The sequence below is a fragment of the Giraffa tippelskirchi genome, chromosome 6, assembly GCF_054371585.1.
Source record: "Giraffa tippelskirchi isolate mGirTip1 chromosome 6, T2T-mGirTip1v1.2.pri, whole genome shotgun sequence".
Taxonomy (NCBI): domain Eukaryota; kingdom Metazoa; phylum Chordata; class Mammalia; order Artiodactyla; family Giraffidae; genus Giraffa; species Giraffa tippelskirchi.
The window spans coordinates 27428899-27451171 of NC_137280.1; the positions used below are offsets into that span (position 1 = coordinate 27428899).

At 35.5% G+C, this 22273-nt stretch overlaps 1 protein-coding gene across 4 annotated transcripts in view; it reads right to left on the minus strand.

Moving 5' to 3' along the window:
- CSMD3 (CUB and Sushi multiple domains 3) overlaps window positions 1–22273 on the minus strand; it is a 1311921-nt gene that overhangs the window by 297921 nt on the left and 991727 nt on the right. For all 4 annotated transcript variants that reach the window (XM_081504393.1, XM_081504396.1, XM_081504395.1 and 1 more), the window contains 3 exons: window positions 18682–18820; window positions 15877–16064; window positions 1962–2156 (listed from right to left, as the gene is read on the minus strand). In XM_081504393.1, coding sequence (XP_081360519.1) covers window positions 1962–2156; window positions 15877–16064; window positions 18682–18820 — 522 coding nt within the window. The remainder of the gene's footprint in view (window positions 1–1961; window positions 2157–15876; window positions 16065–18681; window positions 18821–22273) is intronic.

The following is a 22273-nucleotide window of genomic DNA, read 5'->3' on the forward strand; positions in this document are numbered from 1 at the left end:
TCTTTCTCTTCATTTTCTATAAAATTTCATGTCATCAATTTTTTTTCTCTTTGGCAGGATTAAATCCAAAGCAATTGCTTCCCTTTTTATTTCCTTTATCTTGTAATAGATGGACTCATTACCTCAAGTCAGTTCAGTCATGTCTGAATCTTTGTGACCACATAGACTGCAGCACGCCAGGATTCCCTGTCCATCACCAACTCCCAGAGCTTGCTCAAACTCATGTCCATCGAGTCGGTGATGCCATTCAACCATCTCATCCTCTGTCGTCCCCTTCTCCTTCTGCCTTCAATCTTTCCCAGCATCAGAGCCTTTTCCAAGGAGTCAGTTCTTCACATCAGGTGGCCAAAGTATTGGAGTTTCAACTTCAGCATCAGTCCTTCCAATGAATATTCAGGACGGATTTCCTTTAGGATGGACTGGTTTGATCTCATTACAGTCGAAGGGACTCTGAAGCATCTTCTCCAACACCACAGTTCTAAAACATCAATGACTATTTAGTAGATATCTGCTTTTTCTTAATTTCTTACAACATTTTGAAGTAAGGATTTCAAGCATTCTTGTTTTAGATATGAGAGACAACAATCTCGCAAGCATCTCAGTGGTCAAGAGCCCCCCTGCCAACGCAGGAGATGCAGGAGATACAGGTTAATCCTTGGGTGTGGAAGATCCCCGGGAGGAGAAAATGGCAACCCACTCCAGTATTCTTGCCTGGAAATCCCATAGACAGAGGAGGCTGGCAGGCTACAGTCCGTGGGGTCACAAAGAGTCAGACTTGACTGAGTGAATGAACACAAAGAACAAGCTTAGAGAGGTTAAATGACTTGTGTTAGTTAGAAATCACACATATATAATTCTCATAGGTGAATACATTAAATGACTAAGAAAAACAACCATGTGCATTAGACACCAAAAATCCAAACTTTTAATCATAGATCAGAGTTGCTGGTTTTTCTTGTTCCACTAAAATCACAGTAGTAAATACACTTTATTTTATAAAATCCTTCAGCTATTTATCCAGAAATATATATTCATGAATTTCTGAACCATTATCATTAAAACTTGCTTCATTGTTAACTGGGGACTCCCACAGTTTCCCTTCTTTTGTCTGCTAGATCATCTCTTCAAAATCATTAGAAAGAGCTGCTTATTTACTGTGGTTAACTGCTTAGCAAATTCCCTATCCCCAAATGAGGATAATGTTTCTGTTTCAGGTGCCTCTTAATTTTAAAAATATTTAGTGTCTTCTTGAATATATTTTTTCCTAAGACTTTTTCTAAGATATGTGATATTTTCCTGGCCATGATCATTGTCAGATCCTTCAGCACTCTGAATTTGATGCACTGGTCTTGTACTAACTATAGCTGTAGCAGATCTGACAACTTTCATCTGATATTATGTTACTGAAACTAATTTTATGTATTTCTCCATCTTTTTGCACACTTGGGTCTTTCTTATGCTTTTGGAGCTGCCTCAGTAGCTCTGACTTGGTCACTCCTTTTAAACAACTTAGTTCTTAGGAGAAATGTATGTATCTCTATATCCTTGGTTCAGATTTATCACTGATTATTGATAATATTCTAGTTATTGCATTTATCTACTTTTGTTGAAATAACAGTTTCAATGTGTTTCTTCCTCATTACTCAGTCAATATTTCCTGAGAACCTGAAGTTTTAGGAACTCTTTTAAATCATGAGGATGAAAAAATGAACAAAATATCCCTGCTCTCAGAGAGCTGGCCCACTCTAACATGCACATTGCTTTAGAGACACCTGGGAATGTGAACACTTTTCCAAAATCATTTCTTTATAGAAACCAGTTAAAAAATCCTCGATAAAATTTGCATTGCCTACACCACATTTGTAGATCATGTATTAAATGGTTGATTTGTTAAAAAACAGAAGCAGCTTTAATTGATTCTTTCTAATTATAAAAAACTCAGCCAAGAGGTATTTTCTTACCATGACAACTTGGTAAGACTCTATTCCATCCAGGTCTTCCATCATCTCCCATAATACAGGTGAGTGTTGAATATCCTTGAAGAATGTAACCAGCATCACAGTAATAGGTGACTGTTGACCCTAATTTATAATCCATTCCCAGTCTGGTGCCATTCATTATATTGCCTGGATCAAAGCAGGATTCTCGGAGTTTTGCTGTAAATTAATGTTGATATAAAATGAATTATTTTATTAAATTTTCAGTATATCTTCATCTCTGCCTCTAAATAAACAGAAAGCACCAATACCCTTTCTGCCTCTGTTTAAGAGCTAAAAGTACAAAGTAGCCCTTAACCATATCTGATGTTTTGCTGATTCATATTGGTTAGAAAAAGATAAAATTCTTCATTGGTCTTCTCATTAAAATTAGTATCTAATATATTAAGTCAAACACAGGGTTTCAGAGTTTATTATAAATTATGTGCTATCATCCATGCATAAGTATTTTAAATGAATTATTTTGGAAAAGAAGAGCTTGTTTATTTAATATTTCATTATTTAAAAGATAAATAAAGTACAAATAAAGTACACTCCATTTCATGTGACTGAACTTAGATATAGTACTACTGCCTATGCTGATTTCAGTTAATCACTAGGAAGAAAGTAAAAGATCCTATGTCTCCACCCTGAAGCCATTTCTCTTAACCTACCTCCTCTACCCATTCCCCACATATCTGGCAGAGGTTTGCCCATTAAAAATAGTAACAAAATCTTTATAATATCCAAACCATGATCTTTTTGGACACAGTCTATATCAAAGCCAAGAATTTTCAAAGGTAATAGTAATAGGCAAATTAAAAAGTAAATTCCATTCACAACAAAGAACTGTTTTCTATGGAACCAGATAGTAAACTAGAGAGACTGACAGAATATTTTGAAAATATGAGAGAAATATATTAGTTCATCCATTTTGGTAAATAAGTGGTAGAATACTTTTGTTATACCATATCCGACTAACACGTGAATATTTCCATTTTATTATTATTATAGATAAATAGAGATGTACAATGTAAGGGCTGTCACAAATTCAAGATAACAAATATGATTTGTTACATTAGAATTTATCTTATGTTAATGGGAATTCAGGAGATGGATGTATCTTTAGATATGACTCAGAATCTTTGTAATTTAAGTAAAGAATATCTTGATGTTTGGCTATTACAGTAATTACATCATCATATTAAATTAATCAAATGTGATTAATTTTAACAGAAAAAATATTTTCATTCCATTTGCTAAAGTCTGCAGAGTTGAAAGTGCTTCAACATCTACAAGAAATGATGACAAATTTATGCTTTAAGAAACATATTCCACAAGATTTCTCTGAATTCAACTAAAGAGGAAATGGTGGAAACAAACATTTAAATGATTTTAATAGAATACCAAATGAAAAATTCCCACTTCCTTTCCTTCCTTCCTTCTTTCCAGAAAATACTTAAGAGCCCATTATCCAAGTAACACTGGAAATACAGCCATGGTGATAAAACAATATTCTAACCTTCATGGCTTTTACAGTCTATCAAGAAAATAATTACATTAAGTAAACACTTGTGGTGGTGATGTGTGTTGTATAAGGAGCAGTATTCAGAACCTTCCTGAAGAACTGACATCTAAACTGAGCATTGAGGGGTAATGGGCAGACTAGGTGAAAGGGGGATGAGAGACATGAAGGGGAGAAGTTATACTGGAGCTTGTAAGTCAGATAAACCTGATTTCTGAGCATCAGTCCAAAACTAAATAACTTGATCTTCCAAAGGTATGTACATGTGCGCATATACACACGGCATAAGAAATTTGCATCCCATATAACATAAGGAAAAGGACCAGTAGATTCTTTAGTCACTAAGAAAGAGGCTTTAGTGGTACAGAGGTTGGTTTGTTTAATTTTTCAGAGAAAAACATTAACCCTTTCCTTAAATACGCAGAAAATGCAATGTAATTTTTAGGTGTAACAGCAACCTACCATTTATGTTCTTCATGAAATTGAACTAAATCCCTTGAGGGAAAAGGAAGGGTTGAAATTACTATTTAGAAGGATTAATCTCTTTGACATGCCTAACTGCCTAACATTCATCTTTTGAAAAGTTAGCTTTTTCCTGCTTTAAAGTTTTCCACAAATTTTCAGTGACATATTAGTGAATCTATAATGCAAACCTACTTTTTGAGTAAAGGGAAACATGATTGATAAATTAAAAATACTGCCTCTCCAACAATTTTATATTGTTAGGCTGATTTTGAGAGGATTCACTTATCTCTTTATTATGTTTACATACTGCTTTAAATTCTTAGTGAATAGCTTTCTATGAATAATACTGCACTTGTTTATTTCCCTGTTTGCCATAGCAATTGCATCTGGAAATTTTGAGAACATATGGAGAATCCTCACCTAAAGGTCCAGGAAACAGATGGAAAAATGATTTCAATTTTTGAAAAAAAAAATGTGAGGCAGACAAGTTGATAGTATTTTAATGAATAATTAATTTAATGAAATAATTTATTTGTATGAATAATTCACTTTTATGAATAATAGCAACTTGCCTACTGAATAGATCCCAGGTAAGAGTCCCTTGCCTTATATTCTCTAAGTAAGGCATGTTAGTAGCAGTCTGCTGGAAGACAGAAGTGATCATAAGCAATAGAGCCTGTATCTTAGCAATGGACTATTTTTTCAATCTTACAAAAAATTTGTTTCAGAATTATTTCCAGGTGAGATTAAAGCATTGTAAATGCTTATTTTAATGAAAAATTTTGACATTACAAAGTTGAAATATGTGTCCTTCAGAAGAGTCAACACGAAAAATTAAAGCTTTTGTTTTCATTTTATTAAGGAAGACATACAGATGAAATTATCATGAGCACACTATCTATATCATTATAAAGTTTTTATCATGCTTTACATCAGGCATGACAATAACTAAATAATGTTTGTTCAATTCATACTTAATGATTTGTTTATAAATACATTTGTTTTCTGGGCTAATAAGAACCATAATTATTTTGTTGTTAAAGGTTAGTCTTTAACAAACTTCAAAGTTTATTCCCACATACAGGTATACTCATGAAAGGACCATTATTAAGAATAGTGCTGTTCTGTAGATAATCATGAAAGGACCATTATTAAGAATAGTGTTGTTCTGTAGATAATCAGTTATATGTTATTTTTATTTTTGAGAAGTCAGCAGAGTATATAATATTCAGCTGCTTTTTATTTCCAGAATAGTGCAGTTGGGCATATACCTGCTAGCACAAACTCAGAAACTAAGAGCTGAACTCCCTTCAAGCTGTGTATGCATTGTAGTCCCCTCAAATCATAGTAACTCCCAAAAGACTCTCTCTTTTGGAAGACCCATAGTTCACAAAGGGTCATATTCCCCATGTGCTCTTTGAAATTAAATATAAACCACACACGTATCTCTTTTATTTTAGAAAATGCTGTTGATTAAACAATTGGAAATTAAACAATCGCTGCAAAATATCTCAAAGTAAAGCTGAAATGTAATAGGTTGCTCTATGAAAAGATATGTCTTATCTTAAAATAATACATTAATTTAGAAAGCAATTGATTATATTTTAAGGTTCTTGAAGCAGGTGTCTAACTTATGCCATATATAAACAACCATTCACAAATCTTTCACTGTAGATTTTTGGTGCCTATCAGATAAAACAGCAGCTCCCAGGAGGTCCCCTTCAGAAGCACAAAACTGTATCTATACTCTCTCCTTCATGTAAATAGTATATTTTGTTTAAATAATATAAACATCACTCCTATGAGTTACACCTATTAAATATTATAGTTATAAATATTTAAAATATACTTATTAACATAATTTAAAATAGCCTTAATACAAAACAGTGCAAAAGGTAGCATTAAGCCAAAATGTGTACCAAGTATACATTTAATATTGTACCTCATTGAAATTACATTAAGATAAATGGAGACGGTGCTGTGCTTAGTCACTCAGTCATGTCCGACTCTTTGCCCCCCCATGAACTGCAGCCTGCTAGGCTCCTCTGTCCATGGGTATTCTTCAGGGAAGACCACTGGAGACTAGATTGATTTAAACTCTTTGGGGACATTGCTTTCAAGTTAATAAAGCATCTCCCCTTACATTCAAATATCTATTTCTTTATTCCAGTTTATTATTATCTACAACTGGAGAAGGCAATGGCACCCCACTCCAGTACTCTTGCCTGGAAAATCCCATGGACGGAGGAGCCTGGTAGGCTACAGTCCATGAGGTCGCGAAGACTCGGACACGACTGAGCGACTTCGCTTTCACTTTTCCCTTTCATGCACTGGAGAAGGAAATGGCAACCCACTCCAGTATTCTTGCCTGGAGAATCCCAGGGACGGCGGAGCCTGGTGGGCTGCCGTCTGTGGGGTCGCACAGAGTCGGACACGACTGAAGCGACTTAGCAGCAGCAGTAGCATTATCTACCACACTAGAGCATATCTACCTTTGCTTTTTTTTAATTTTAATTGGAGGCTAATTACTTTACAATATTGTGGTGGTTTTTGCCATATAACATTTGCTTTTTGTAAATAAAAGTAGTATTCCTTTCAGAATCCCTATTATTAGCAGGCTGTGTATTTGCGATGTTGGGCTATAGTATTTGTTCACCGTTCAAATGCTTTGTTTTCAGAACTCCTATGTATTTGCAAATAAACAAAAATAAGGTTCAGTGTCTATATTCAAGAGGGAAATGAAGAGATCAGTATGAACACAAGCAATAGCAACTATACTCTGGTGTGAGCTCTATAGAAGTAGGTGCTGAACCTATAGCTTTTTAAATAAAGACCTATAAATAGCAGTATTTGGAGTGAGTTGGGACTTAAAAACTTTACTTTTTCAGAGCTAATAGAAATCAGCATGCTTAAAATAAAGTATATAACATGATTACAAATGACAGACAAATAGTTTTTACTATCCAGGACCTCCAGTTGTATGTCAATTCCTTTTGAGGGTGCACATTTTATCTTGAAAATTCTGACATGTTTGCTTGGCTATGGCAGAAATAAACAACAAGACCACTTTATCAGCTTTAAGGAACTAGGCAATTAAAGAGCTAACTTTTCTTTTTTTAATAAGAATAGAAAGTAGGGTGACTGATAAGAAAAGACAGATCCTGGAGATGCTGAAGTGGGGGATAAAATTCTATGGGGGGTTTGAGAATTTTGAGAGCCAGTCCAGAAAGTTAATTAGGTTGTATTTGGGGAATACCATAAGCTTAGCGCTAACATTGTAAAGAAATACCATCTGGAGTATAAAAATAAGACCTCAAGGAACTGTGTGTAAGTGGGCACTGGTGTAGTAACTGAGGATGGTAGGCAATATTTGCAGGGTACAAAGCGGACTGTAGTTCATGAAATGCTTATGTATTTCTCTCTGCCTGTACTCATATTTTTATTTTCCTTTACTCTTATTGGTAGTGATAATTTATGCCATCTTATGCAATTCACTTTAACAATCTGATTCTCAATTGCATCATTTGAAAACAGATATAGTAATACCTACCTGATAATGCTGTTAGTTAGTATTTTGTTGCATTTACAAGCGTTTTTGCTAGTGGGAAAGACAGAGATACTGTACTGAAAGACCTAATAACTGTACTTGGAGTAAAGTACATAATTGGTAGTTAACACTGTCCTTTTAAAAAATGCATCAGTGGCCCTTTTCCTGTGGTGGCATAAATCGTAGCTTTTCAGAAATAATGGGACACATAAATTACCAGATGGGAAACAGGAAGGGCAATACATTTAGTTTGAGATACGGTGAGTAGATTTTATCTCAAGTGCTAAATGACATGGATTTAATAATGACTACATGGGATGTTATGAGAGAAAGGATTGTGAACTCAAGTCCAGTTTCCATGAGAAAAAATGCTGTAACAAATTAGCAACATCTGCCCTGAGTATGGTAGTATCTGTGGCATTCTTCCTGTAACTGTTATCCTGTGGATCTCAGGAAATGCTTTGTTAAATACAAACTCACAATAGAAACTAGCTTTACTGACTTGCTTACAGTTCTCTCTCTCTTTTTAACTGAGTTTTGTTTATGAAGCTAGCAACTTGCAGATATTCCTAAAAAGCCAAGTTCTCATTTGTAAAATACAGGACATGAATGTATCTCTAAGTTTCCTTAGATTTCAGTACTGTTATTATTCTAATCATGTCTTGATTTAAAATATAAAACACCTCTTTAAGCAGCTCAAAATCAGCTAAGTAATTATCAAACAATTACTATGTATGTAAGCATTATTCTAATAAGTTCATTGTATAGTAGTAAATAGAGTTCTTGCTCTTAAGAAGTTTGTTTTTCTGGTGTATGTGTAGGGATTGACTGGGGCTTCCTGGGTAGCTCAGCTGGTAAAGAATCCACCTGTAATGCAGGAGACCCTGGTTCTATTCCTGGGTTGGGAAGTTTCCCTGGAGAAGGGATGGGTTATCCACTCCAGTATTCTTGGGCTTTCCTGGTGACTCAGACGGTAAAAAATCTGCCTGCAATGGGTTCAATCACAGGGTTTGATCCCTGGGTTGGGAAGATCCTCTGGAGAAGGGCATGGCAACCTATTCCAGTATTCTTCCTGGAAAATCCCCATGGACAGAGGAGCCTGGCGGGCTACAGTCCATGGGGACGCAAAGAGTCGGACATGACTGAGTGACTAAGCACATCACAGGGATTGAGGGGCATAAATGGGAGTGTGCATAGTAAATAAATTAGCAAATAAATGAACAATAAAATATCAAGTAATTATATGACTTTGATAAAAGGAGAAACTTGTGATAGTACAAGAGAAAAAGCAAAAGGAGTAGAAAGCTCAAAATAAGACTAAAAATATGTATATATGTACCCAAAAATGGGTTCCGATAATATAGCAAAAAAAAAAAATCACTATTTTAAGAAAAAAATGAAAAAAAAATGGTAATAGATTTCCCCAACTATTTCAATAATTGCTAGACCAACTGATATTTTTAAATGGCAAGGGGCATACATATTCAAGAAAGATAAATAGAGAACTTAATTTAATAAGTATACATATAAAAAAAAAAACTGCACCCATAAATTAGATGACACTCTTTTCTCCAAGCACACAGGGAGTGTGCTTTATATGGTTAAAAACTAACCATATAAGAGGTCACAAAACAAATCTTTAGACACACCAAGAACTGGAATCACACACATTTGACCACAGTACAAGTAAGCTAGAAATTGTTAATTAAGTATAGACTGAAATTTATTGTAAGACTTGTAAGCACTTGTAAATAGCTCTTAATTAAACAAAAAATCAAAAGGCAGTACAATTAGAAAAAATTTAAAATTGTAAAATAATAAAACTCTACATATCCCAACATTTGCAAAGCAGCTACAGTGGTGCTTTGAGGAAAATACACAGCCCTCAAAAGCTCATATTAGAAAAAGGAAAAAATATGAAAATTAATAAGTTATTTAATTATTTTTTAATTATAAAAATAAAAGCCAATCTAGAGAAAATAGAAGAGAATAAGTAAATTATGTGAAAAATAATATTAACAAAAATACCAAGCAATTCTAATAAAAAAAGTACAGCAACAGAAAATGCAAGGCAGCACTGTGAACATTTTTATGTCTATACATTTGAAAACTTTCATGAAGATAATTAGTTCTCAGGAAAAGATTTTCAGTTTTCATAAGTCTCTCCCATGTATACACATTATTATACCTATTTGATTTTCTCCTGTTAATCTGTCTCATACCAATTTAATTCTTAGATCAGCTAGAAGAATCTAGAAGAAGAGAGGACAGACAATTTTTTCCTCCCTGAAATGTACAAACTTCCAGTTATAAGATAAGTATGTTCTAGGGATGTAATATACAGCATGGTGACTATACTTAAGAATATATGTATTCTATTTTTGAAAGTTGCTAAGGAAATAGATCTTTACAAGTTCTCATTACAAGAAAAAAAATTGTAACTATACGCAGTGGTGATGATGCTATATAGACTTAATATAGTAATCATTTTGCAATACATACATTTATTAAATCATTATGTCATACAAACACCTAAAAATAGTACAATGTTTTTGTCAGTTATAACTCAGAAAATGTGGAGGTTCTGAAATTCTTTCTCTGCTGTTGAGAATATAAATTGGCATAACCTCTTCTGGGAGTAATTAGGGGATATGTAGTTAGATACAAGAGGTTTATATCCTTTGATCTAGTATTCCCACTCTTAGATATACAGATATTTTAGAATCTAATAGATATGTTCAAGAAAGCATTCAAAAGAATGGCTATATCATCATGATTCTTAACAGCAAACTTGAACAACCTAAGTATCTATCAAAAAAGTTTACAAATTACATGTGATAGTCATATGATGAAATATCATAAAGAAATTAATGAACTAAGTCTACGTGTCTCTTATCATTGGTATATCTCAGAAACAATGTAAAGGGAAAAAACAATTTTCATAAGAATGTGTACATGATGAAAATATGTTTTATGAAAATGGAATGAAGGAAATGTACATGATGGAAAATATAAATATATGTACAAGCATACATACATGGAAAAGATAAGCATTTAATTCAGAATTAGGAGGGTACTGTCATGACAGGAACAGGAGTGTCTAAAAATAAATCTTGACTACTCATGATTCGTGCAGATAGCCAGTTAGCTGAGTCCTTGTGGGGGAACCTCACATAGGGAACCTCTTCCAGTGGGAGATTTTGGCACGTTGCTCAAGTTCAACTCTCTAGAATATCAATGCTTCCTAATGCATAGTCACAGGGTGTAAGCTTGCCCATGATCCTCTAGTTTGGAGCAGCTAACATTTTCATACAACCCTAATAAATAGCTGGTCATCCTAAATTCTTACCAAAAGTGAAAGCATTAGTCACTTCAGTCATGAGCGACCCTATGTACTATAGCCCACCAGGCTCCTCTATCCATGGAATTCTCCAGGCAAGAATACTGGAGTGGGTAGCCATTCCCTTCTCCAGGAGATCTTCTCCAAAGGATCTTCCCAACACATGGCTTAAACCCAGGTCTCCCTCATTGCTCTCCTGCATGGTAAAGAATCTGAGATTCTTCTGAGCCACCAGAGAATCACCTACTGTTTGGTACCAAATAGCTCATATATTCTCCCACTGACAAGGCCATTTTCTTACTTTGCTCTGTAAGATGAGAGACTCATAGACCAAAATTTACCACCTCAAAATGTGTATTTTTGGCATACATATTGATCTAGGGTGATTAGTTTTAAGAAACAGAAACTCAGAAAGTCTTTTTACCTCCCACTTAGCCACCTAAGAATTTAGCTAAAGGGCATGTACCTAAAATAGAATACATCTGTGACCAAAGATGGGCCCTTATGGCAGAAAGCAAAGAAGAGAGCCTCTTAATGAAAGTGAAAGAGGAGAGTGAAAAAGCTGGCATCAAACTCAATATTCAAAAAACTTAGGATTGTGGCATCCAGTCCCATCACTTCATGGCAAATAGATGGGAAAACAATGGAAACAGTGAGAAACTTTATTTTTTTTGGCTCTAAAATCACTGCAGATGGTGACTGCAGCCATGAAATTAAAAGATGCTTGCTCCTCGAAAGAAAAGTTATGACCAACCTAGACAGCACATTAAAAAGCAGGGACGTTACTTTGCTATCTAAGGTCCAACTGGTCAAAGCTACGGTTTTTCCAGTAGTCATGTATAGATGTGAGAGCTGGACCATAAATAAAGCTGAGCACCAAAGAAGTGATGTTTTGAACTGTGGTGTTGGAGAAGACTCTTGAGAGTCCCTACGACTGCAAGGAGATCAAACCAGTCAATCCTAAAGGAAACCAGTCCTGAATATTCATTGGAAGGACTGATGCTAAAGCTGAAACTCCAATACTTTGGCCACCTAATGTGAAGAACTGACTCCTTGGAAAAGACACTGATGCTGGAAAAGATTGAAGGCAGGAGGAGAAGGGGACGACAGAGGATGAGATGGTTGGATGGCATCACCTACTCGATGTATATGAATTTGAGTAAGCTCCAGGAGTTGGTGATGGATAGGGAAGCCTGGCATGCTATAGTCCATGAAGTCACAAATTATTGGACACGACTAAGTGACTGAAATGACTGACTGATGACCAAAGATATCTGCAACGACTATAGGCTAGGTTGCAGTGGTGGAAACTCAGCAAGGCCTAGAGAGCAGAGTCCATTCTTTATCCCCTTGTCTCTGCACGGCCCAGCAAACATTTATTTATAAAACATTTACTTTTCCATCAATGTGGATTGTCTTTTTCTCCTTTGAAGTCCCAACACTACTCCAAATATTTTCTTTTGTCTCTAGCTGAAGATGTATTTAAGGTGGGGTTTCAGCTTGACTTCTTTTGATAGTCCTAAACAAACAAACAAACAAACAAAAAACCCTCTTCCCAGTGCAATATCAGGATTTTCAACTGCATATTTCTTAAAACAAGAATAACAAGATCTGAAGCAAATATAACACCATGTTAAAAGTCTGTCAAATTAAATAGCAAATACTTTGAAGTTTGTTTTACTATTCTGTATAACTTTTAGTTACTGAAAATATTCTATAGTGGGTAAAAAAAATAAAATCAAAGCAGTAAGTAATAAATTCAAAGTATGCATTTACAGAACTCAAACGACCCCTTTATCAGTATCCTTTATGGACTCAATTATTGAAAAACAAAATTTGACTTTAAACAGCTAAGATCTAATTTTTCCTTATAGGCATTGAATAGAAAATTTAAAATATATTTATAAATATCCTTACACCTGTAGGCTAAGTACCTTCAGTCATGTCCGACTCTTTGCGACATTATGGACCATAGCCTACCAGGCTTCTTTGTTCATGGGATTCTCCACACAAGAATACTAGAGTGGGTTGCTGTGGCCTTCCCGATCCTGCAATCAAACCTGCCTCTCTAACATCTCCTGCATTTGCAGGGGGTTTCTTTACCACTAGTGCCACCTGCGAAGGCCCAAGAAATATCCATACATATTTTAATATTAATTCATTTAAATACAGACAGAAATGTTATAAAGTATTATATTCATCACCGTATCACATTCAGTTTAGTTCAGTCGCTCAGTTGTGTCAAACTCTTTGCGACCCCATGGACTGCAGCACGCCAGGCCTCCCTATCCATTACCAACTCCCAGAGCTTACTCAAACTCATGTCCATAGAGCCGGTGATTCCATCCAACCATTTCATGCTCTGTCATCCCCTTCTCCTCCCACCTTCAATCTTTCTCAGCATCAGGGTCTTTTTAAGTGAGTCAGGTCTTCGCATTAGGTGACCAAAGTATTGGAGTTTCAGCTTCAGTATTAGTCCTCCCAATGAATATTCAGGACTGATTTCCTTTAGGATGGACTGGTTGGATCTCCTTGCAGTCCAAGGGACTCTCAAGGGTCTTATTCAACACCACAGTTCAAAAGAATCAATTCTTCGGCACTCAACTTTCTTTATAGTCCAACTCTCACATCCATACATGGCTACTGGCAAAACTGTACCTTTGACTGTATGGACCCTTGTTGGTAAAGGAATGTCTCTGCTTTTAAATATGCTGTCGAGGTTTGTCATAACTTTTCTTCCAAGGAGCATCTTTTAATTTCATGGCTGCAGTCACCATCAGCAGTGATTTTGGAGCCCAAAAAAATAAAGTCCGTCACTGTTTCCACTGTTTCCCTATCTATTTGCCATGAAGTGATGGGACCAGATGCCATGATCTTAGTTTTCTGAATGTTGAGCTTTAAGCCAACTTTTTCACTCTTCTCTTTCACTTTCATCAAGAGGCTCCTTAGTTCTTCTTCACTTTCTGCCATAAGGATGGTGTCATCTGCATATCTGCTGCTGCTGCTGCTGCTGCTAAGTCGCTTCAGTCATGTCTGACTCTGTGGGACCCCATAGACAGCAGCCCACCAGGCTCCCCTGTCCCTGGGATTCTCCAGTCAAGAACACTGGAGTGGGTTGCCATTTCCTTCGCCAATGCATGAAAGTGAAAAGTGAAAGTGAAGTCGCTCAGTCGTGTCCGACTCTTCGTGACCACATGGACTGCAGCCTACCAGGCTCCTCCATCCATGGGAGTTTCCAGGCAAGTGTACTGGAGTGGGGTGCCATTGCCCTCTCCACCGCGTATCTGAGGTTATTGATATTTCTCCTGGCAGTCTTGATTCCAGCATGGGCTTCATCCAGTGCAGTGTTTCTCATGATGTACTCTGCATATAAGTTAAATAAGCATGGTGACAATATACAGCCTTTTCCTATTTGGAACCAGTTTGCTGTTCCATGTCCAGTTCTAACTGCTGCTTTCTCACCTGCATACAGGCTTCTCAAGAGGCAGGTCAGGTGGTCTGGCATTCCCATCTCTTTCAGAATTTTCCACAGTTTAGTGTGATCCCCACAGACAAAGGCTTTGGTGTAGTCAACAAAACAGAAGTAGATGTTTTTTTCTGGAACTCTCTTGCTTTTTCAATGATCCAATAGATGTTGGCAATTTGATCTCTGGTTCCTGTGCCTTTTCTAAATCCAGCTTGAATATCTGGAAGGTCACAGTTCACGTATTGCTGAAGCCTGGCTTAGACAATTTTGAGTATTACTTTACTAGCGTGTGAGATGAGTGCAATTGTGCGGTAGTTCGAGCATTCTTTGGAATTGCCTTCCTTTGGGATTGGAATGAAAGTGACCTTTTCCAGTCCAGTGGCCAGTGCTGAGTTTTCCAAATTTGCTGGCATATTGAGTCCAGCACTTTCACAGCATCATCTTTTAAGATTGGAAATAGCTCAGCTGGAATTCCATCACCTCTACTAGCTTTGTTCATAGAGATGCTTCCTAAGGTCCACTTGACTTCACATTCCAGGATGTCTGGCTCTACGTAAGTGAACACACCACTGTGATTATCCGGGTCGTGAAGATCTTTTTTTTTTTTTTTTTTATTCTTCTGTGTATTCTTGCCACCTCTTCTTAATATCTTCTGCTTCTGTTAGGTCCATACCATTTTTGTCCTTTATTGTGCTCATCTTTACATTAAATGTTCCCTTGGTATCTCTAATTTTCTTGAAGAGATCTCTTGTCTTTCCCATTCTGTTGTTTTTGTGTATTTCTTTGCATTGATTACTGAGGAAGGCTTTCTTATCTCTCCTTGCTATTCTTTGGAACTCTGTATTCAAATGGGCATATCTTACCTTTTCTCCTTTGCCTTTAGCTTCTCTTCTTTTAACATCTATTTGTAAGGCCTCCTCAGACAACCATTTTGCTTTTTTGCATTTCTTTTTCTTGGGGATGGTCTTGATCCCTGTCTCCTGTACAATGTCACTAACCTCCGTCCGTAGTTCTTCAGGCACTCTGTCTATCAGATCCAATCCCTTGAATATATTTCTCACTTCCACTGTATAATCATAAGGGATTTGATTTAGAACATATTATATTTACCCTATTCTAAATGTTGACTTATTTAAACATTTTCAGATATTTTCTGAATCATAATTTTCAAAATATTTTGTAATCGTATACTTTTGAGTATTTTTATCAGTGAGAGTAGTCTCTGAATATTTGATATTCGAGTGAAACTTCAGCTTCCAAAAATGACTTTGTTTTTTAGAGAAATACTTTGTGGTCTCAGCCAGCTTCTGCAGTATCTTAATTGCTTATTTGTTTGTGTGATACATTTCCTTTGGTAGTAATTAGGAAATGCTAATTTCCTTCTCACTCATAGGAAAAGTCTACAGTGAGTGCTCTTTTGTGAGATGAATTGCAGGTAGTCTGCTTTAAGAATTGCACATATAACTAACTGCTGACAATGGCCAATATAACATTATTCTCTTGTATAAAATATTCACAATTTAAATCATGATGTTAAAATCAAATGTTCACATTTACCTTTATACTCTAAATGAAATCCAGTGTAACTAACAGATCCATCACTCCGAAAAGCCAAATGCATGGTATTTGAGCTGCTTTCTATCCTCTCCGGTAATTTGCTGTCTTGAAAACTTCCAATTAAGGGACTATTACTGTCTGGCCCATCATATATATAGAGGAAATCATAGTTTGGTTCTATGCTAAAACTAAAAGAAAAGAAAAAAAAAGAAAGGAAGGAAGGAAGAAAAAAGTGGAATGGTTATTACTAAGGTTTTAATCATAATAGTCCCATAAATTATATATTAATTCAATCATTATCTTTAAAAATAACAGATTCTGTCCAAATAAGTCAAATAAGTCAATTTGAAAATTCCCCTGGCAACAGCACTCTGAATATGCATATAAAATCAGCACCAGAAAAAGAAAGAAGACATCTTGATATGTTCAAATATTTCTAAGTTGGCATTATGTCTACAGGGAATACAAATAACTGTAAGGCAAACGGTTTGTAAGCTGATGAAGGATACAGGATTTGCAGTCAGAGTTTAGGTTCAAGACTCTTGTGTCCTTGTTAGCAACATATCCTTAAGTTACTTTATATCAGTAAAATGTGTAAGACATTAACTGCATTTTAAAATTTTTCACCAGATATTTTGCATCTCTTTTTGCTTTGTCCATGATACTATTTACCTTGAACTTCAAAATTTAAGAGCATTCTTGTTTAAAAACTGAACTCTACATATCAGATTCAAACAAAAGTTGGAAAGATAAAATCTGCATTTAAATTACTCAAAGCACTGCACATTGTACTAGGTATTCTTTTCCTTGAAAGTAAATATATTTTCTTCTTTTAGAACTTAATATAGGCAAATTGAGCCAATACACTATTCACCAAAATTAAACAGTGTGTAAATAAAGACATTTTAGCACATAAACTATTCAAATCAATATTTAAATGTTTCAAAACTTGCATAATAAACTTGCCCTAGCAACCTTCAAAGTTTGAGAATCATCCTATAATGATTATAGAACCCACATACTTAGAAAACTGAAGACATAACTGTAATGATTATTTTTCCTAAAAACCTGGAAAGATAGTGCATTCTATCTTCTACAAATAGTTTCATAAATATTAATTTGTTTTTTGTCAATAATCCTGTGGCATAAGGAAGAGATTATCATTTCCATCTTCCCAATGAGGTCCTGATATGTCAGTAGTCTCTCTTAGGTCACATAATCAACGATACAATAGTAAATCAACTTCTGCTCACACACTTCATGTAATACAACCTTCTACCACTCAGTTATTAACTAAAACAATTTTTAAGTAAACTAAACCCTGTAGCATACATCCTGACATTTTTAATGTTTGTACTGCCATTTCCTCTACTGTAAAAATGAGAATAACAGTATTTACTTCAGAAAATTGTCTTATAACTAGGCTTTGGCATATAACTAACATTGCCATCAAATGTTGTTTTGTTGTTACCATTATCAATGTACTGCTACAAATTATAGAGATAAAAATTCCATATATTATACTTTTGAAATTTTTCATGAATTTGAATTATCTTTTCTCTAGTTTTTTTTTTTTTTTTTAACCTGGGTTTCATATATTGGCTTCCCTTGTGGCTCAGCTGGTAAAGAATCCGCCTGCAATGCAGGAGACCTGGGTTTGATCACTGGGTTGGGAAGATCCCCTGGAGAAGGGAAAGGCTACTCATTTCAGTATTCTGGCCTGGAGAATTCCATGGACTGTATGGTCCATGGGGCCGCAAAGAGTCAGACATGACTGAGTGACTTTCACTTTCATATGTTATAAAAAATGTTCAGCTTAAAATTTTACAGGCAGCTGTGACATGCTAGCAGAAGGAATAGCTGTGTTACAAGAGCCAGCAGACATTAGTCTTGGACACTAAGATTAGGAACATTTCTAGGTAGAAACTCTTCAAGTTGCTGATACCTAACATTCTCATTGAAATCTTAAGGAAAAGAATTAGGCTAGGTTTTGTGATACGGCTGTTACTTCATGTGAGGAAACAGAGGCTAAAATAATATTATTATAATATTATATATTATAATATTATTCATTGAAATAATAACTTACCCAAGGTAACACAAATGATAGTAACAGAGCTGGGGCTTAAACTCAGCAATTTCTTTGCCACACAAGAAGCTGCATCCTCCACTATGTCAGTACTAAGCTAACCTTTCAACTGATACTGCTAAACAACAAATGTAAATTTTGAACACCTCATGTAAAGTTCTATCAGGAGACAAGTTCTGCTGAGAAATTACATGAAGACTACCCATCAAATTTTTGTCAGCTTGACTTAATGAGACCACCAGAAAGAATGGTACATGGTATACATATATATCTTCCCAAGCCCAACAATGGTGATGCACAGATACTTCAAAGAGGTTTTTGATGGTGCACATATAGGAGAAAACATTCCTCAAAATGCTGACCTTTTAATCTTTAAGTTTAGGAAACATAGAATCTTTTGAAGGAGTGATGGTAAGTTCAGGGAGAGAGGAAAGGTTATGAGGAGATAATGTTTCATGAAAATCAATAAACTACTCAACCTTTAACATGTTTCCTCTATACTGGAAACTAGTAAGAGATGCTCATTCATTAGCCTGCAGAACTACATTGGAATCTATGCTGTTATACAGAGATTTTTAAATTGTTTATTGCAAAATATTAGTATTGAAATTGATAAAAAAAAAGTTAAATGTCATGTAAAAATAAATATTTCCTATTGCAAATGCTAATGCAAAATAAAACAATTTTTTAAGTTGTGGAAAGGTATAGGAACTCACCTGATAAATGCCAAGGAGATAACATAGTCTGCATTGACAGTGATGGTCCAGTCACAGTCCCTACTATGGGGATATGGATGAGGGAAGTTTGGTGAAAGAATAAATCCTGAAGATCCTGTTAAGTTGCCTCCACAGGGTGCTTTAATTTAAAACAAACAAACAAACAAAACCCCTTAACTGATTAATAAAATTAATTATCTATCAGTATTTAGAAAACACATATCTAAAAAAGTTTAGAGGTTTTTGTACAAACTCGATTTTTTATAGTACTGGATGCTTAAATACTGCATGATCTTTCAAGAAAGACCATTAAAATACTAAATACATATATAGAACGAATTTAGCTCCTTTATTGGATTTAAAAGACAAGAAAAAATTACATTTATGCTTCTCTCCCTTGCTATTACTATTTTGATTCTTATAAAAAAATACATTAAGAAGAGTAGTAAAAATGATTTCCTCATAATTACTAACAAAAACTCTGAAGGTTACTGAGAAAAAAAACAAAGCAAAATCTCTAATAATATGTGGGATAATAGAATATGAAGCATTTGGTTCATTTTCAAATGTTCCCTGATACCTTTATTTATGGAAGAAGAGGCTTTGATAACAGTTAACATGTGAAAATGGATAACTGAGAACCAACATAACTTTATAATAAAACACTCCTAAACTGAATGTTAGGACTTCCCTGGTAGCTTAGTTGGTAAAGAATCTGCCTGCAATGCAGGAGACCTGGGTTCGATCCCTGGGCTGCGAAGATCCCCTGGATGAGGACATAACAACCCATTCCAGTATCCTTGCCTGGAGAGTCCGGATGGACAGAGGAGCCTGACGGGCTAGAGTCCAGGGGGTCGCAAAGAGTCAGGATGTCTGGGTGACTAAGCACAGCATAGCACAAACTGAATGTTAGGGTATTCTTAAATTCTAGTTGCTTGAGTTGTTGATGAAAATGGACAGTTACTACAGTTATTATTATGGCCTGACAAAGGTTTCTGTAACGTTTCAATGGAGAGGCTCAAAAAATTGTCAGAGATATTCAGAGAATAGATTCTTTAGGGGGTTATTGTTCGAGCTTGTTAAACACAGCTTGATTAGAAAATAATATATAAAGTTGGCAGCTTAGGAAACTTAGAGCAGTTGAGATATGGAGGGTCCCGGTGGTGGAGTGAGACAGTGTGGATGTAAACACACATGTGCACCTGAGAGTGACTGAGATGGAGACTGGGATTCTCACGGTGTCATGATGTCACATGCATATATCATCATTCTTCTCATATCTGAGCTTTGAAATCAGTTTTTCCCAGGTAAATTTTATCATTGAGTTATAAGTTATACAGGATTCTTCTGACAGCAAAAAACTGATTTTCAAAGGAGAATTTTGGTTCTGGCAACATTTCAGATTTTTGTTCTTTGCCTGAGCCTAGATATGTAATATCATTATTAGAATTTGGTAATCTTTACCATCTAAATAATGGATGCTTGCTATTTCATTTCCCCATGACCTTCTGCAACCTTGGCCTCAGTGTCGCTGTAACAGTAGGTGACCTACTCTGCCTAGAATATTTATTTGCTTAGTCTTAATTTATTTACCCTATCACCTGTATGTTTTTGTGATATCATATCAAATGATTAAACAACTATCTCAACTTTCTCTAGATCTCCCTCTTCAAACTTTAATGCTCCCTGAGTATTTTTCTCTACAGTCAGAGGGTAATGAGTCCCTCATATTAATCAGGATAACACCCTAAATTTGGTCACACAGTTTCTCTTTTTGAGAAGTATGTTCATTCATCTCCTTTATTCTCTGGCTTCTTTCTTGTCGTCCACAGCTACTCAAGTCTCTTTCATCCTAAAAATAAAACAAAGCTACCTCTAACCTATTTCCTTTCATTTTTTTTTTTTTTTTCAACTGAAAATGTTGAATTTTACCTAATGGTTAAGAACTCCCTTCATCCTTCTGTGTTTGGTTATATGGGCTCACAGTGAATAACCCCTCTTTACCATCTAACTAGATAAGGTTCACTTATCTTAGATAAAACCTCCTAAATAAGCCCCCTCCGTTCTGTGACAAAACCAGACACAGACCTTGTAAACTTCCTTTCTTTGACACAAATGATTAGTTGATTTGCTTGTACTCACAGATCAATCACAATAAACTGCATGCAACCAAACTTTGCTCAAGCTTCTCTCCTTTCTCTAGGTTCTTGAACTCTGGTTCTCCCTCAGCGCTGAGCTGGCATACAACCTAAGGACAGGCTGGACCCAGAGAACAACATTCTGGGCCACCCTTTCAACTCACTTCCCCACACCTTGCTCTTTTTCACTTTGTGTACTCTTCTACTATTTGAGCATAAAGTCTTTTAAAATTCTTTTGATTCAGTTATTTAAATTACTTATTGAGGTTTTCCTGATAAATTTCACTGCTGCAGTAGATTCTGAAAATCTGTAAAACCCATTGAGACAAGCAGAGACATTATCTGACATTTGTATAAATCCCAAACAAATCAACAGTAAAGAAAATTATCTTTGCTTTAAATATATAAAACTTTAAATAACATTTGGAAAATACATTTTTATTTTTATGTATCTAATCATAAAGCACCAAAAATAAGACTCTCTTTAAATCAAATACATTAATGAATTAAAATTTTATTTAGGTTCCATGGAATTCTGACATTAATGATTTGTTCTGAGTGTAGTTTCTGTGAGATAGCTATATGGGCATCTATTGATAATGGTTTTACAATATTATTAATTTTTCTCCCTAATTCAGTTTTATTTGTGTCTACTGTCTTTCTCAGCAGCCCACCCACACTAACACTTTTGTTATTTACCTTCATATTGAGTGCTGTTACTTTCCCTCTGGCAATGTCAAAGTAATCTTCACACTGTCAATTTTGTTGGAATGAATTCTATTAACTCTTTTAAAGATGACTGTCCTTCTGTTTAGTATTTGCTATAAGGCTGACTACTTCTACATGCAAGCAAAATGCTTTATGCTCCATGATCTGACACATAGACTTACGAAGTTTCTAAAAAGTAGAGAGTTTAATCTTTGGCATAGTATTTCCAATCATGGACTCCTTTCTTATCAGTTTCGGAGATCGAGGTTTCTACAGCCTTAGCAATTTTTCAGACTTTTTTTTTAGGTTATTTTCTTCAGAGAAGCTCTAATGCATATCCTTCTCCTAAAGTGATATTTTCCTATAAAAAAATAATACACAGCACCAAAATCCTTATAAAAAATTCCCCAAACCTGCTCCATTTAAGTAAAATTTAGTGTTCAACATGTTTTCTTAAAATTATTACCTGCTGACTAAAGTCTTGTCTACAAATGGAATTTTATAACAGCCTATGACTCATTGGAAAAGATGCTGATTCTGGGAAGGATTGGGGGCAGGAGGAGAAGGGGACGACAGAGGATGAGATGGCTGGATGGCATCACCGACTCGACGGATGTGAGTTTGGGTAAACTCCGGGAGCTGGTGATGGACAGGGAGGCCTAGTGTGCTGCGATTCATGGGGTTACAAAGAGTCGGAAACGACTGAGTGACTGAACTGACACTTAGTGTTTTATGCTTCATATTTT